The 18,877-nt window shown below is 32.6% G+C and overlaps 1 protein-coding gene across 1 annotated transcript in view; it reads right to left on the minus strand.

Moving 5' to 3' along the window:
- Positions 1-18,877, minus strand: part of CNBD1 (cyclic nucleotide binding domain containing 1) — a 274,214-nt gene that overhangs the window by 57,195 nt on the left and 198,142 nt on the right. The window contains exons 5-6 of the mRNA XM_076005344.1: positions 14,485-14,630; positions 5,051-5,244 (exon numbers count right to left, since the gene is read on the minus strand). Coding sequence (XP_075861459.1) covers positions 5,051-5,244; positions 14,485-14,630 — 340 coding nt within the window. The remainder of the gene's footprint in view (positions 1-5,050; positions 5,245-14,484; positions 14,631-18,877) is intronic.

The following is an 18,877-nucleotide window of genomic DNA, read 5'->3' on the forward strand; positions in this document are numbered from 1 at the left end:
TATGTTCCAATTTCATTGTTGGTGCAAAAATATTTCCTGACTGACATATTAGCTGTGAGCGTTTAAATATTCTAATATTTACATTTTATTTTAAGCACAATGTAATTGCATATATTTTAAACATGTCAATTGGGATAAAATAAATGTAATATATAAAAACAGAGCTTTGAATCAATGTGGATTCAATCCTCCATCATTTGCAATTTAGTCGAATCAAAACTCATTTCACGGTTCATCTTTGATATTTTGAAGGCTCTGTCTAATTAAATTAAACTAAACTTAATTTAATTTATTCTTATTGAACATCTTCAAAGTTCCTAGTATACTCTACTAGGCATCAGAAAAAAATAAGCTCCTTGACTTCAAGGAAGTCACTCTTACATAAGGGTTTAGGGTAGGAGTCAGGGAAGACTAACATTTAAAAGTAGCAGAGAACCATTTAAAAGTCCAGGAATAAATGAGATACAAGATAGAGGGAATCAACCAGACTCGGGGTGAATCCGTGAAGAATGCCAGATATAGAGAGGCAATAAACAAATGAGGGGAACCGAGCCTAGTGAACAGCATACACAGCACATCAGCAGCACCCACTATCAGAAATCTGGAGGCAGAGGAATGAGATATTATAAATATACTCCTTGTCCTTATTAAACATAACTTTGCCTTTACTTTTCCAAAATATTCCAATATTCTTGACCAAGAACTTAAAATTAGTTGGAATTTGTCCTTGTTGGAATTTGTCCTTGAAATTATTGGTCGAGTCTTATTCTGGATCTAAAGATGAAATTACTATTTAATTGCCCTATGAAAAGATATATTATTTCTCCAGTGGAAGAAATCATTTATCAGTGGACAAACCACAGTATATTTCACGCTCTTATAATCTCACTCCTAAACCACATCAGTGACCACACTATTATTCTTCCTTCTTCGTGTAAGAGACACATTGCTGGACACTTTTATTGTTATCCATTCAAAAGTCTTCCATGTATTAATTATTGTGTTAAATGCTATTGTGGGTATAAGTCAAAGTCCATCCATAATTTCAAGTAGTGTCTCAAATAAGTATAAACTTCTTAAACCTTAAATTCAATATCCTCTTGAAAACTGAGATCGGGAAGTTGGCAGCAAGGATTAAAATAGACCTTCTTCTTAACAGTTGTCAGAGTCCTGAGGTTTTCTCCCTCCTCCACTCCCTCTGACCCCTGGCCTCAAATGAGAAGACAGACATTTAGTGGAGTAAATGTGAGGCTCTCTCTCCCCCATTAGTCAGGTGGACCTACAAAAAGTTGCCAGCATAAAATCTCTGGAAAGGGAATAAGTCTAGAGAGCGTCCTGGAAAGATGAGTTGACCCAAAGACCCTTGTGGTCAATATTGCCCTAAACCATGGACCCAAGGTGTGGTATTAAATCACTCCCTACAGGAGGCAATACCTGTCAGGGGATTACAGGAAGAACAACACACAAAAAACAGAAAAAGAGCCTACATTTGGACATCCGATTATAGAAGGTCCCCATAGCATTTTATCTTTAATTCCCACTCTCCCTCCCTTCCTGATCTTGGCTAAGAAGAGCCAGAAAAAAGAGCTCGTAAGTAGAAGAGTATGTAAAGTAAGAAAAGGGGAAGACAGATTAAAAATTTAATATAAAGACAGGACTGAAATTTTTAAGACTACAAAAACAAGACCATTTGTTAATACCTAGGATCTGATTGAGACTTCATCCAGGGAGCATGAAAGAATAATACTGTACTAATTGTTTGAAAACTTTAGTGTGGGAAAAAAAAACAAAAAAAGCTATTTTATAATGTTGCTTCCACTGGGTCCAGCTTGTTGAATACATATTCTTACCAAATGAATTTTTCCACATAGCTTCAAATGTTTGTATCTCAAAGAAAAGTTCTATTAATAAACTAGAAAGTTCTTTTAATAATTATTGAGGACCTTCAACTTAATAATTTGTTCTTATAATGTTGCTAACTTTTATCATATCAAGAATATATTTTAATTAAATATATTTTATTGTAGCACAGAAATATATATTAAATACAGAAGTATATCAATATAAAATATAGGAGAGTATTATGTATATGTATATATAGACATATATATGTATTTTGCCATATAACAGTATACTGATATTGAGATGTCTCAAAGAAATTTGAATTTATTTGTGATTGTAACTTGAAAAATTGTAAGACTAATTGCAAAAAATAAAATGAGTTACAGATTTTAAGACTACTTAGAAGTATTAAATTGGTAATCTTGTAAATGATTATGGAATTTTTCTCTCTTTCCTTATTTAAAACACTCAAATGAAAAAGATTTTAGTTTTAATGTATAAATCTATTATCAAAAAAAGCAAAACAAAATTTTCTATACATTTATACTATACTAATTTTTTTTCTCTAGCTTAGATCTATAGCAGAGAGTAAATACAGCAGATGTTTGTAACTCTAACAATGTTTACTCAGAATTATAAATCAACTCAAGAAAAATAAATTTCAACCTTAGATTATATGTTTTTCAACTTATGTTCATTATATTCAGATGATGCCCATTTGTTTACAAAACTGTCAGGGTTAAATTGAACAGTGAAGATGTTATTAATTTTTTCTCCTTCTTAGTAGTTTGGTTCTCTGTTACAACAAAATAAAAAAGCAAATAATAACCAAAAATCCAAATAAAAGAAGGAAAAATATAACCTTTATTTATTTTTATAAAACCACAAAACTCTCCTAGGCATAAACTTTTGGAAGCAGTAATATTTTTATTTGAAAAAGGTCCATTAAATAAATACACAAAAAGTCAAGTTCCTAAAATTAAGGAAAGAGTAACAACGTGTTTTATAACTACAACTAACTCATAATTTCTACAGGGGACAGACTTGGCAAGAATCATTTAAATTTTTAAGCAATCTAAAATAAATTTCAGTCACTAATCCAATACTTGTCTTTCTGCAAACCTAAACAACAGCAGAAACCATTCAGTCACTGACAGTTAAAATCGCCTGCCTTGATTTCTATCTTTTTATTTTTTCAAAAGATTCTATTAAAGTAGAAAAAAATGAGATTTAGAGCTGAACTGCCTGCCAGCCAGCTAGCAATAAGAATCCATCACCAGAGTACTGATAGTCCCTGACATGTTGTATCAGTACAACTGATAAAGGTTTAATGCTGTTGAACAGGCATGAGGTACTGGTGGTAGAGAATGCACTGGAAGGTACAACATCTCAGTCTTTTGAGATGTTGTGGGATGAGTGATTATAAGAATCACAGCATAGGATGACTTGCTGGGAGGTAGGAATGCACTAGAGGAAAGCAGTAAAAGGTGAGGAAAATCAATCACCAGTTTAAGATGAATTATCTAATCCAAGTGTTCCTTGGCAGCATATAAAGTAAATCTCATCTTTTACGGTTAGAGGGCAGGAAAATCTGAGGATTTTGCTTCATACTTACATACATACATATATAAATATCATACATATATTTATATATTTTCATATTTTCTGGAGCTCTGCTATAACAATTTTGAACCCAGTTAGTATTTTGGTAATTTGTGCTAAGGCTACGGCCCTGATTGGGAAGAAGTGAAGAAACGGAGCTCTAAAACTTGAAACAGTGACATTAAAACCTTGGTATATAAAATGTCATCATGGCTATCTGTTACAGTGGGAAAATATAAAAAATGTCTAAAAAATAGAGTTTTGGTTCAGGTATGGTTCACATTGGCTCACCAGGGTCCATAGACCCACATCCCATGGTGATTTGCATGGTCCCTACGTATATAATTTAAATGGACATGTGGTAGCTGGCAGAACCCCTACATTGGTTTCTTGGCCAGTGTGGTAAGAGCCATCACAGTAAAGAAGATGAAGTGAAGTCTCTGAATTGCTCTCTACCTCTCTCCCCACCCTGGCCAGGATAATAAAACAGCATCACATCTCAGCTGAAATGTCACAGATTAGTGCTGTTCTCAAAGACCTAATGTAGGATGTGGAGCTGGTGATTCCCATCACATCCTCACTTAATATGTAAGCTTTGCCTTTTAAAAAAAAAACCAACTGAATCCTCAAAGATTGGATTTGACTACTACAAATTTAGTAAATAGTGCTTGTCATAACTGTTGTACCAAATATGAAGTATGTGCAAGAGCAGATTAAAATGGCATCAGGTCCATAGTATGTGGCCACTGACATCGCAAATGTATATTTTTCCCTTCCCAGCAAGAAAGAGGTCCAGAAACATCATTCATTCAGGTGAGATAAACAATATTTTTATAAGATTGTCTCATTTTTATCCTTGTCATCTTTCTTGGTTTTATACATACTCATTCTTCTTGAGCTTGATATTACTGGTCCTAGGTGTTTCTGACTGCAACCCACAATGCTAAATAATTTGGCTTTAATTGGTTCCTCTTCCACATTAGACATTTTGGCCACCCTAAATCTAGAATGGGTTTTTTGGCAACAATCTATTCAAACCAGACTTGACTCCAATGTAGAGTACCCAGAGATCAAATGAGATATTGAACGTTTATTTTTGACCAGCTGCTAGCCTTGAAGTCTTGAAATATTATATATATGCAAAAGACTTATTTGATTGAGAATTTCTGACTGTAATGAAATCAACCCGTTAATTACTTTACCATTGCTATTGAGATAAACATGAAAAATACACATTCTTGATTTGATTTAAAAGCCCTTCATGATCATTCTTCTGTCTCTTCCTTCTCAAATTACCTGTTCCCACTCCCTCATCTCAAACTAACATCCTTCCTCCTTCAGGGATCCAGCCACACAGACCTTGTCTCAGTTTTCAAATACAGGGCACAAGCCCTGCCAGTGGGGGCAGTATGTTGCTGAAGGCATCTTTCAAAAAATTGTAATCAAATTTCAAGTTCAACGTGGATTGTATAATTTATATTTTAAAGGATATATTATCTTGACTACCTCGGGACTCTGAAAATATTCAGATCTACATATCTGGAAGTGGTAAAATTTTATAAGCATGTTATCTTGTTTATGGAAAGAGCAAATATTCATCTCTTACCATTAAGCCAGGTAAAGGTAGGTTCATTTCAGCACGTACAGAGTTTCTCAAGTCTTCTTTAAAATTAGTGTTATAGAAATTCTGAGATATCAAAGAGGTTGTTGAGTCATCTTCTTCAAGCATATTTTTCTGCACATTTATTTGAATTTGAGCTGAGCCTTTCAGTATTATATAAAATCCATCATTTGCAATCACTGAAACAAAACAAAACCAAAAAGATACACTATATGCTTCATATCCCAGGCTCCTTGACATAGATATGACTAATACATATATTGCACTTGCTATATTTGGAATAGACTCTTTTTAGTTTATTCTATGATAATGACTATAATGTAACATTTAGGCATTTACAAATAATTCAATCAAATAACAAGAATGACAAAAGCATGTCTACATATTTGAACAGTTCTTTTTAGATAATTATAGATAGTAGCCCATCCTGTCATTTCTAAGACAGGTTCTAGGAAAAAAAAAAAAAAAACAAAACATGAAATTGTGAGAAAGATGGGACCAGAAAATCCCTTAAACTTTTAAAAAATATTTACTCCCCCTCAAAATGGCATTTTGCCAATTTTATACATTAGTAGGTATATATAACAATAATATATACCAATATATTATATTATATATTGCCAATAATATATACCAATATATAACAATACATATATATATATACCTACTAATAACTATAATTTATTCTTGCTTTGGACATGATGGTGATCACTGAAAGAACTTAATAAAGGAGATAGTTTGAAAGGGAGAGAAGAGGTTTTCTAGAATCGGTCCTACTCCATAGTATAAGTCTCCACAGTCTGTCATTCAACCCCAATTCTTAAAGTTCCAATTATGTGCCCATAGGTCTTGCAGGTGTACTCACCAGTGAACATTTTAAATGCAACTTAAATTAGTGCCAGCTCTTTGAAATCCTACCCTTTAAAAGAAGGAGGGTATGGGAATAGGATGGGTGTCTTTCTCCATGTATCAATTGTTTACATTACTTTGTAAGATTTGAGCAAATTGTTCAAGTGCTGTCAGAAGATCTTTTCTTACACATTGCTTATAAACTTGCTATAAGTAGAAACTTTACAAATTGATTTTCAGGGATGATAGTGTTTCTTTTTATACCCCAAAATGTTGCCAACTGCTTTACTTCTCTGCTTCTTTCTTACCTGAGTAGTTATTTGTGAGGCTTGCTTGATTGCAACCCATACACAGTGACCATGGGAGAGTGATTTTCACTCTTCTTTAGAACAAAGTTTGTTTTTGCTTGGATACCTGAGCTTAAAGCAGATCCTTTTCTTGGTAACGCAATATAGGCGCAAGGCCCTAACTCTCTTCAATTCTCTGAAGGATGAGAAAGGTGAGGAAGCTGCAGAAGAAAAGTTCAGAGCTAGGCAAGGATGGTAAATGAGGTTTAAGGAAATAAGCCATCTCCATGACATGAAAGTGAAAGTGAAGCTTCAAGTGCTGATAAAGAAGCTTCAGCAAGTAATCCAGCAGATCTAGCTAAGACAATTGATGAATTAGCTACACAAACAACAGATTTTTAATGTAGACAAAACAGCCTTATATTGGAAGAAGTTGCCATCCAGGACTTTCATAGCTAGAGAGGAAAAAACAATGCCTGGCTTCAAAGCTTCAAAGAACAGGCTGATTATCTCGTTAAAGGCTAATGAAGCTGGTAACATAAGTTACAATGAATACTCATTTACCATTACAAAAATCATAGGGGTCTTAAGAACTACACTAAAACTACTGTACCTCTACAATGGAACAGCAAAGCCTGGATGACAGCACATCTGTTTATATTAATAGCATGATTTACTGACTATTTTAAGCTCAATGTTGAGAACTAGTGCTCAAATAAATAAAATGAAAGATTCCTTTCAAAATATCACTGTTCATTGACAATGCACTGGTCACCCAAGAACTCTGATGGAAATGTACAAAGAGATTAATGTTGTTTTCATGCCTGCTAACACAACATCCATTCTGCAGCCCATGGATCAAGTTGTGATTTTGACTGTCAAGTCTTATTATTTAAGAAATACATTTCATAATGCTCTAGATTCCATAGATATGATTCCTCTAATGGACCTGGGTGAAATAAATTGAAAACCTTCTGGAAAGGATTCATTGTTCTAGATACCTGTAAGAACACTTGTGATTCATGGGAGGAGATCTAAATATCCGCATTAACAGGAGTTTGGAATAGCTAACCTCCATTACATGAAAGGTCAAAAGAAATATTTTCATAAGGACTTGAAAAAAATCTCCTAGTGTAGAACCTCATATTTTAAAATAGCTCTTAACCATATTTGTATTAGTGAACAAAAAGCATTCAAAAGGAATTAAAAATACTGGTCAGGGAAACTTTAATTAATCATTTTGGCAATGACTTTTCAAAAGGTTAAAGGCCAAACCCAAAGTTTGATTAAAGAAAACGTGTTTGTGAATTTCCTGACTAAGGATTTTCCACTCTGTAGTGCACAGACCTTCAGCTAAAATCAACCATCTAGAAGGACTTAAATGTCTCAAAGAGCTATAATTGGATGAATAAGGTCATACTGTCAGCTGGCTAATCCCTTCTTGGCCTATAAAATTGAGTTTAAGTGTTATCTCTCTACCCGGGAAGCCTTTCCTGATCTCTGCCCTGCTCCCATCCAGCCTAATTAATGCCCCTCCTCTGGGACCTTTCTTCACACAATTTCTGTCATCACACTGTTGTCAGTGTCTGCCAATAGATTGCAACCTCTTGAGAGAAGAAACCTTGACTGCTCTCAGTATCTCCAGCCCATAGCACATTGCCTGGATTACTTTAGGCATTTAGCAAAAATATTTGAAGAAATAAAAATTACATTAATGATCCCCTATTGTATTTCTTTCCAAAGAATTTTATTAAATATTTGGAGACCAATTGAATTCTGTCTATTGCTGAATACGATAAAACTCTTTGATGACCTACTTTCTTCTCAGTTCATTAGGTAGGATCCTATGAAAATATCAGAAAACTATATAAATTTTAAACCAGATCATTTAATTCATGGAATCTCTTTTGTAAAGTCTGAATGATTCCAGAGATAACATAACAAAAACAATGAATGACCTTTTCATAGCTTTCATGATATTAAAAAATCTTTGGGGATGGGGTTACTGCTTTTAGTTCTAATATTACCACCCTTAAGTTGTCCAGAGTAGTTATTATAAGGCACACATCTAATAACCTTTCTTAGAATATCACTAAAACTTCTGGAAGACAATCTACAAATAAAACTGAATATTTATTTTTAGATTAAAAGCAACCCCAAATATGTTAATAGTGTCATAAAGTTAACTGGAAGGGATGTAAAGAAATTTATTTCATTTTGTTTCAAGCACAAACCTTCTATTAGAACAGCCTTTCAATATTGATACTTATAGTATAGAAGTTGCAAAGTATATAATTATGATAAAAGGTATCACAAGGCAAACATCCTTAAATAAGTAGATAAATTTATATCATAAAATGATATGAACATTCAAAGAAGAAATAAATTAAGTGTGATGGGGAGTTTCTGGAATGACTTATGAAAAAGATGGTATATATGATGTATCTTGAAATGTAGATAAAATTTTGATTGACAGATCTGAGGAGAAAAACACCCAAAGTAGCATGAAAAAGCCACAGAAGCAGGTAACATTGAGTTACCTGATGGCCTTCAATCAAACAAGGTAAGTTGATGAGGAATAGTGAACAACTAACTCAGTTTATTAGAAAAACAGTATAGGGAAAAGTATTTTGAGGAATCCAACTAAAAGAAAGGAAACACTTAGGAGAGCCACTGTTGGAAATATGCATCAAATAACCGATTACCAAATGTTCGATCTGGATAAAAGAAATGCTGTTTTTAAAGTGAGGTATGATTTTCAATACTTAAATTATTAAAGACTTAAAATTTAGAATGAAGCAATATTGGAATTTTTATATAACACTGGAGTAATACAATTCTGATAATTTGTAGACATGTATCAAGATTTGTAAAAATATCTCCACCTTTTGATTCATTATTTTAACTTTAGAAATCTGTCATACATAAATAATCCAAAGCACAGGTAAAAGTTAAGGCAAAAATATAAAAAATATTTTCAAGACCATATTATTCATGATAGGGAAATATTTAAAATCCTTTTTAAAAGATTGATCAAGTAAATTATAACATATCTCTTACAAAAATATACAGTCATTAAAAAGTAAGGTTTACATAAATATTTGTGACGCAAGAAAATTTTATAATATGATAAATTTGAGGTAGGAACAAAAATTACAAATGATTTCTTAGAAAAAATGCACACCATTAAAACTGGAGAATATTGCAAACTGATAATTATAGCTATTAGAAGTTAGTGAGATTAAGTGACATTTAGTTTTTCTTATTTGTGTTTTTTTAAATTTTCCAATATATTCCCTATATTTCCTAATACATTCCTATAACAATAATATCTCAGTTAGAGTTAGAAGATGGATAAATAATGCAATGATACATTACACAACTTTTGTGGAGAAAATTAGGAAAATGAGAGACCAATTATGAGTCTATTAAAGTACTTTATGTAAGAAATAACGAATGGAGCCCTGGACCAGGCATTGACCTGGAGAAGAAGAAGAGAAAATGAATTTGAAAAGTAAAAGTTGAATTCATGTGATACAACTCAATTAATTTAGACAGAGAAAGAGACGTAGTAAAGAAAAGTACATAGTTTTAACATTTTCACAAGGAATATAGTGGTACCATTGAGATATCTGTCAGTAAAAGACCTACATTGAGAGCAAGATGAGAGGTTTGCTTTTTCATGGTTTTTTCCCAACATGCTAGCGGCACTTCAAAGAAGGAGATATCAAGCAGCAGTTCGATTATGTGGATGTGAGTTGAAGTAAGGGCTAAAAACCTATGCGTTTGAGAATTAGAAACATATAAATCAAAATTGAATCATAGGAATAAATAAAACTTTCATAAAGAAAATGAAAAAAAATTGGAAAGTTAGGAAAGGTACAAGGACCACTCTTGTAAGAGAAAAGAATGAATCAACTTATTCACAAATGACCTTTGCCAAATGCTAAGCTTCTTCTGGGGATAGATCTTCCTAAAGGATGTTGCTAATTAAATCATCCTGGCTTGCGGTATCTGGTCAGAGGACTATTATAAATGCAAACTGCCAACATTGCAATTTTTTAAAACTGATATCCTCACTGAAGGCAGTTACAGAGGGAATAAAGGAACAAATTAAAAATTGAGAATCCATCATACTCATAGCATTATTAAGTTACTCTTAAAATAGTTAAATATTTGTAAAGATTACATGAAAAGAAAATTTATAATTTCACAAATTATCTGTGATTGCTTTTAATAATCATAAAACCAATTAATTCTTAATATTTTTATTGAGCCCTTCTTACACCAAAAAATCACAATGGCAATGGTCTCTTGTATCCTCCTGAGACTGAAAAGTTGGTTTTGTGGTCTGATTTTTTTTTTTTTCCAATCTCACAATTATCTTTCGGATAGGGTAAGGCAGACATGGAATGGGTCCTCACAATGGAGATAGACATTTGGAAAAGATTTATGACCAGGTTCCAAGGACAGATCTTCATGAACCATAGAGAACACCTCATGTGTTAGTCCATTCAGGACTAATACAAAATAACACAGACTGGGTAGCTTATTAACAATGAAAATTTATTTCTCACAGTTATGAAAGCTAGGAAGTTCAAGATCTAGGTACCAGCAGATTTGGTGTCTGGTGAGGGCTTGTTTCCTCACAGACAACCATCTTCACAGTCTAACCTCACATGGTGGAAGGGGTGAGGGGACTCCTTTGAGCCCCTTTTATAAGGGCACTAATTCATGAGAGCTCCCCCACTATGATTTAATAACCTCCCAATGACCTGACCTCTTAATACTATCACCTCAAGGGGGAGAAATTCAACAGATGAATGGGGGGTGGGGGCATATGCATTAAACATTTAAACCATAGGACCTCAGTTTCAATTAAAGTATATCCCTACTTTAAGACCAATGACTGTTTTTCAAGACTGTTTGCCTTTAAGGAAGCCATGGTCTATGGTAGGATTAAAAACCTCTCTTCTATTATAAGAGTGTATTATCTCAGTTATGGTTAACTCATAAATGGAAAGATGCCTACCATATTTTTCCGAGATTTAACTACTGTGTTTTTATATGTTAAATGAAATTAAACCAAAACAAAAAAATAAAATCTATGCCAGTTAATGAAATGTTAAAAATTTACTGACATAAAATATTTTTATTAAAAATAAATATAAAATGTTATTAAAATAAGGAGTTATGGAGTTTTTGAGATATAACCTCACACAAGTTGAGAAAAGAATGAAATAAAATGAAACAGAAGAGAAATAATACTATAATACTTAATGGACCACAAGTAAAGAAAATAAAGATGACATAGATAGAAAAGAGAAAAACACTTATACCATCAATCATGTTATAGGAATGTATTTTAATATTAACATAAATTGTACCTAGCCTAAAGGTAGGTGATAATGAAATTTTGATATGGGATCTATTATAGTTTTTCAGGTTAGCCACTAAATTGGAATTTCAAACACGTTAATTTTTTTAGTTTTCATGAGCTTTAGGTTAGCAATCTTAAAAATGTCCCCTGCATAGAGATCCAATGAGAAATTCTTAAGATCATTTGACTTCAGTAAACTATATCTATATATCTGTACATACATATAAGGATGACTACATGTAACATATATGTTGTAATTTTAATATAAGTACTCTTTATATATATGATACTAATCTTAGTATAGTAAGTAAATAATAATATAATAATCATATTTCAGTAGCATTGTCGCTTAAACTAGAGATCGAATAGGTTTTATTCACTACTTAAAATCATAATATTGTTTCCCTGTTAATATTTCATTGCTTACAAGAACTGAATGAGTAAGAGGCTGAATGAATAATGGTAAGTTCAGGAAGCTTCCTTAAATAATGAAGCTCTAAAAAACTAGTGGCCAGAAAAGAGACCAGAAGGTGCAAACAGCTGTGTGGAATTGCACCAGAGAAATGAAAGCCTCAGTAGCAGATTGAAATTCAGCAGGCTGGTGATAAAGGGCTACTAGAGGGAATACTTTAAATAACGCAGAAAGAGGGAAACGCATACATGAATAAAGAAAAGGGAGAGAGACAGACACTTAGTTGGGCTTGTTTATTAAGTTGGATGAACAAAGAGATCTACAAAGGTCAGATATTTAATGAGTTGACTGCTTTGATAGTAAAACAGATCTGAGCTGTTGGAATTGGATAACTTAAAAACCTGAAAAAAGAATTTGACACAGGTATGTGTAACCACAGGGACTTCTAAATTTTTTTGAAAAGTATTTAAAGTACGCCCTATTGAAATGCAAGTTGGAATGCCTTATTTAATATAAATAATCAAATTAAAATTGATATTTGTTAAAGAGTGAAAGTTCATATTTAAACAATCATCTGAATTATTAAGGTGCCATCAGAAAAAAAAATGTTGGCTTCTAATTTTAATTTGGGAAACTTTTTGAAAAAAATGTGTAATTATAAATACTAACACATGAATATACATTAATTGTGGAAAAATCCAACCAACAGAGATATATGTATAAGAAAGAATTAATTATACCCCTTCATTGCCCTCAAATTCCATTTCCCTCCACTAAGGCAACAATTTTAAAAATATATATTTTTGGAGTGTCCTATATTTTAAAGATAAATATGTAAATGTAAATTTACACTTTTTCATAAATATGTCATTGGCATAATTCTGGAATTGTTCTATATTTACTCTCTTTAATTTTCCTTTCTCAATACATATAAATCTATTTCATTCTTTTTTTTTTTTTTTTTTTTTGAGACAAGAGTCTCACTCTGTTGTCCAGGCTAGAGTGAGTGCCGTGGCATCAGCCTAGCTCACAGCAACCTCCAACTCCTGGGCTCAAGCGATCCTGCTGCCTCGGCCTCCCGAGTAGCTGGGACTACAGGCATGAGCCACCATGCCCGGCTAAGTTTTTCTATATATATATTAGTTGGCCAATTAATTTCTTTCTATTTATGGTAGAGACGGGGTCTCGCTCTTGCTCAAGCTGGTTTCGAACTCCTGACCTCGAGCAATCGCCCGTCTCGGCCTCCCAGAGTGCTAGGATTACAGGCGTGAGCCACCGCGCCCGGCCTTATTTCATTCTTTTTAACCACTGCCTAGAATTCCGTAGAGGAGATATATCATGATATGTGTAGCCAATCTTCTATTGAAGGACATTTAGATTGTTCTCATATTTTTTACCATTAAAAATTCAGTGATTTATGAAATAAATTAATTTTAATTACTATCTTCATGCTAATGGCAAAGCAATGTTGAATGGTTATACTTTTTCCCTTTCAAAATTATTTTATTCTCTCCAAACTCCTTTGATTTATTTTTCACGGCTTGATTGCTGATTACATAGGATCAATTAAAAGAGAACATAATTAGAGGAAAGCTCCAAAATATGTAAATCTTTCAACACACACACGCTCACCAAAATTCCAGTTAGGCTTTGAATGTCATGATCCTGATAAGCTACTTTGGACAAATTATGACACAATGTGCAGAGAATGAGTTTAGCACTGGACTGAAGTGTGTTGGAAACTTGATTCCAACCAAGAATACCCTGCATGATATTTTTGTGCTTTGGTGCCCTCATCTGTGGAGAAAAATACTATCTTTATTTGTTTTCTATGAGGAATTTTAAAAAAGCATGTCCCTGACACAAAGAATGTATTAAATTCTATGCCTCCCACCAAAAATTAAAATATAAAAGTTCTATTAATGTATCCACTGTATGTTTGATAAAGGGACTTAAGACTAAAATTGGGAAATTGAAATCTATCTGGAGAGTTTTTTTCAAATATTCAGATCGATACCTGAATCAGTCACATAATTACTTTGACCACTTCCTGTCTTAACTATGAAAATCAATGCTATATTATACTGAATGTGCATTTCAGATAGTGGTTCCCAAAGTGTGGTTCCCAGACTAGTAGTAGCATCACATGACATATTATTGTAAATGCAATTTAGGCTCCATCCCATACCTTCTGAACCAGAAATTGTGGTGTTTGAGCTTAATAATATGCTCTCGATGAGTCTTCTGGGTGATTCTGACGTATGATGAAGATGGAAAAATACTAGTGTATAAAACCATAAGTACTAAAATGGGAGATCTTATTCATTTCACTACCTACAACTTTAAAAATGAAATACATTTAAATAGTATAATACATTTTTAGCAAGTAAAGTGAAATTGTCAAGTGAAATTATGAGCAATTATGATAGAGAACTCAAAATAGTGGCCTGCATTATATCTTGCCAAATTTCTCTCCACATTAATCTATTACCTGTGCTGCCTTTCACCCAGGTTTCAGAAATGACATTCTTACTAAGTGTTTTCAGATGCTCATAGCTTAGCTGAGAGGTTAAATCTGGAATTGTTTTCAGCATCTTCAGCACAGTTTTATGTTCATGTGGCGTCCTGTGAATAGGCCTTCAAAAAAATAAAAAGAATACAAATTCAGAGACCATGCAGAAATTCAAACAAAACAAAAAGCTCCTTGATTTTTGAGTTTCCAAATTTATATTTTCTTTTTAAGGGTTATGAAGAACTGTGATGATATTCTATTTTGTCTTAGTCATCAACTTTAGAATATGTTCCTCTTCTAACATTCAGATATACTGTCATGATACTTTAACCTTTAGGAAATTACATAGTATCTTTATTTTTTTAAAAATAGAAAACTGTGTAGTTAATTTTAAGATTGCATCTTTTATTAGTAATAATTACAATACTGAAGACCTCTTTCAGATAGTAAATAGAAAAGTTGAAGTTCCCACTGTTTATTATTAATGCTTTTCAGTACATTATTAATGCTTTTAAGTTAGATGAAATGAGGCTGTAATTTAACACTTAAGAACATAAATTTTAAGTAAAAAGATGCATATGTTATCATAGAATGGATAGTTATCATTTATTTTTAATCATTAGAGTCACTCCGTAATAAATATACCACTATAATCAATATGTAAAATTCATGTTAATCTAAATTCTCAAGGGACTAGACTAACTATCATAGATACCATTGCTAAGTACTCAGCATTTTTCAAGCAATTTTTTAAAATCTGGTCTGAAAATCAGTTTAGCAGCAGAAAGTGAATTTAGGATGCCCATAGCACACATGTGGGTTTGCTAGTAACAGTCTCAATTTAGACATAATTGTATTACTCTCCAGTTAGTCAATTGCTATGTTACATATTTTAAACCTATATTATTTGTTGAAAGCAATAATTGCCTTCACCAATACATAAGGTCTATCTTCATGCCTTCCAATTTTTTTTCTTGAATTCTATTTTGTCAGCTATTAGATTTGTATCTTTCAGCTTTTCTTGGTTTATATTTGCCTAACCAAATTTTTAGCATTATTTCATTTTCAAAATGGTGTATATTTTGTATTTTAAATGCTGCACTTCTGTCAAGCAAACTATGCTGACTATCTGTTAACAATATTAAGTTTTTAAATTTCTGAACATAAGATATCTTTCTATTTACTTAGATCATCTTTACTTTCAACAATGTTTTACAGTTTTTAGTGTACAAGTCTTATACTTTATTTCTACATATTATATGTTTCTGAGGGTATTCTAAATGGTTTTGTTTTCTAAATTTCATTTTTAGATTGTTCATTGCTGGTGTGCACATTTGATATTTGTATGTTGATCTTATATCCTACAACTTTGCTGAACATGTTTATTATTTGAATTGAACCCACAAGATTCCTTAGGAAATTCTATATGCAAGATCACTTCCAAACATAGATAGTTTTAGTTTCCCTTTTCAGTCTAGATTACTTTTGTTTCTTTCTCATGACTAATTGTCCTGGCTAGAACATCCAATATAATGTTGAATAGAAGTTGCCAGAGTGGATATCTTTCTCTCTTCCTGATCTTAGGGAGAAATCATTCAGCTTTTCACCACATTAGTTTTGAGTTTTCCATTGATTCTCTTTATCAGATTAAGAAGTTCCCTTCTATTCTTATTATGTTGAGAACTTTTTTTTGTCCTGAGTGAGGATTTTGTCAAATGTTTTTTCTATGTTTTTTGAAAAGATCATGTGTTTTTTGTCTTTTATTCTATTAATATGCTATATTACACATTAGTTGATTATTGGCTGTTAGATCAACCTTTCATTACTGGGATAAATTCCACTTGGTCATGGCAGAAAATCTATTTTATATGTTACTAGATTCAGTTTGGTACTATCTTATTGAGAATATTTGTATCGATATTCATAAAGGGACATTTGTAATTTTGTTTTCTTGTGATCATTTCTTTTGTTTTAGTGTCAGGTTAATGCAAGCTTCATAGAATGAGTTGCAAAGTGTGTCTCCCCCTTTCATATTTTGGGAGATTATGTGAAGAACTATCAATTCTTTAAAAGTTTGTCAGAAATTACCAGTGAAGCCAGTTAGCACTGGAATTTGCCTTATAAGAAGTGTTTATTAATTAGTAATTCAATCTTTCCTTGTTTATACAGATTTTTTTTTCCTATTTAGTCAGTTTTGCTTATTTGTCTTTTTCTAGGAATGTGACCTTCAATTCTAAGTTACATCATTGTTGGCACAGAGTTGGTCATAGATTTCTCTTATCTTTTCTATTTCTATAAGATCAGTACTAATGTCTTCTCTTTCATTCCTCATTTTAGTAATTTGTGTTTTCTCTCTTTTTTTTCTTAGTCATCCTAGGTAAAATTTTATCCATGTTGTTGATCTTTTGAAAGAACTGATTTTTTTCTCTGTTCTATATTTCATTTATTTCTTTCAGCACTTTAAATGTTATGAGAAGTCATTCCATTCTTTTTGAGGATTTCTTTTACAGTGTGCATTGTTTTCCCCTGCTGCTTTCAATATTCTCTTTTCCTTCTAATTTAAACTTTTAACTATGATGGTTTTAAGTGTAGAGTTCTTTGTGTTTATACTACTTGGAGTTCATTGAGCTTCTTGGATGAGTTGATTAATATTTTTCAGCAGGCTGAAGTTGTGAGTCACTCTTGCTTCAAATACCTCTCTTCCCCTTTTCTCTCTCCTCTCCTTCTGGGATTCAATTTATGTGTATGCTGATATACTTACTTGATGGGTATGCCATAGGTCTCTGAGGCTCCATTCATATTTTTCGTCCTTTTTTCTTTCTGTTCCAACAACTAGATAATCTTATTTGATGATTTTCAAGTTTGCTTATCCTTCCTTCTGAAAGCTCAAATCTGTTTTTGAACCCCTCTAGTGATCTTTTAATTTTGGTGACTATACTTTTCAATTCCGGAATCTCTATTTGGATTTTTTTTAAATTTTGGCAGGCAATTTCTATCTTTTCATTGGTATTCTGTATGTCTCAAGACATCACTGTCCTACTTTCTTCTAATTCTATAAAGTTTATATACCCTGTAGTAAATGCAGCCACCTAAGTCTCTGTTCATTTAGCTTAGTTGTCATCTTATAACTGTTCAGAGATATCCATAAATGCCTTGAACAAACACATCCCAACCTTTTCTGAAGATCTGATTCCATGTTGTCATGCTTCTCTTTAATTCTTTAAAGAGACATGATTTCCTTTAGTTTTTTGAACCTATTCATAATATTTGATTTAGAATCTTTGTCTACTAAGTCCACAATTTGAATACCCTGGATATTGATTGCTGCTAACTGCTTTTGTTTTCTGCATATGACATATACTTTGATGTTTCTTTGCACATCTTGTAATTTTTGTAAAAAAATGAAACATTTTAGATAATATAATATACCAATATAATATATCTGGAAATAAATTTTCCCTCTTCCTTAGGATCAAATAATAATGGTACCCTGTGAATGAGGCTTTTCCAGGGAGCTGCCAGTTGAATCACATTGTGGCAATGCTCTGGGAGTGGGGCTTTGGGAGGAGCTCCTAACCAGTGTGTCTCCTCCAGTAGCTGCAAGACAATAAGTCAATATAAAAAAAACACAAACTCTGCTTTCCTTACCAAAATTCTATTGCTTTCCTTGAACAAATTCTGCTCTCATTAACACAAGCATTTGATTTTCAGAGTTTTGGAAAATTTAATTTTGACAATGTTCTCCAACATTTCATTGCTTTTATGAAAGAACAGCTTTATAGAGGTCCTCACTCCCCGATGCTGAAAGTTGACATTGACTCAAATTTCTCATATTTTTATTAATACCCATAATTTCTTCCCACAGCCAAAAACCAACATATTTCTCAAGCACCTAATGACAAGGGGTTAGGAAAATTCATGTGACCATTGAGAGTAGGACAATCAAAAATATTTGATAAATAATACCATTTACAGAAAAGATTAAAGGCAACAATTTTGTTACTGCTATTTAGAAATGGGGTTTTGCTCTGTCACCCAGGTTGAAGAGCAGTGGAACAATCATAGCTCCTGCCTCCACATCCTGAGTAGCTGGGACTACAAGGACACAGCATCATGCATTACTAATTTTTTTCATTTTCTCTTTTCAGAGACAAGGTCTCACTATGATGCACAGATTATTCTCAAACTTGATCCTCTCACCTCAGCCTCCCAAGTCACTGGGAATACAGGTGTGAACCACCATACCAGGCTAAAAGCAATAATATTTAAGAGCTTGGCAGTCACTCAAAAGTTACACTTTTTTATAATTTTAATGAATGATCATTTATATATTCCATAATTTACATATTCTGACTCAAATATGCAAAATATT

This window comes from Microcebus murinus, chromosome 7, assembly GCF_040939455.1.
Source record: "Microcebus murinus isolate Inina chromosome 7, M.murinus_Inina_mat1.0, whole genome shotgun sequence".
Classification (NCBI taxonomy): Eukaryota; Metazoa; Chordata; class Mammalia; order Primates; family Cheirogaleidae; genus Microcebus; species Microcebus murinus.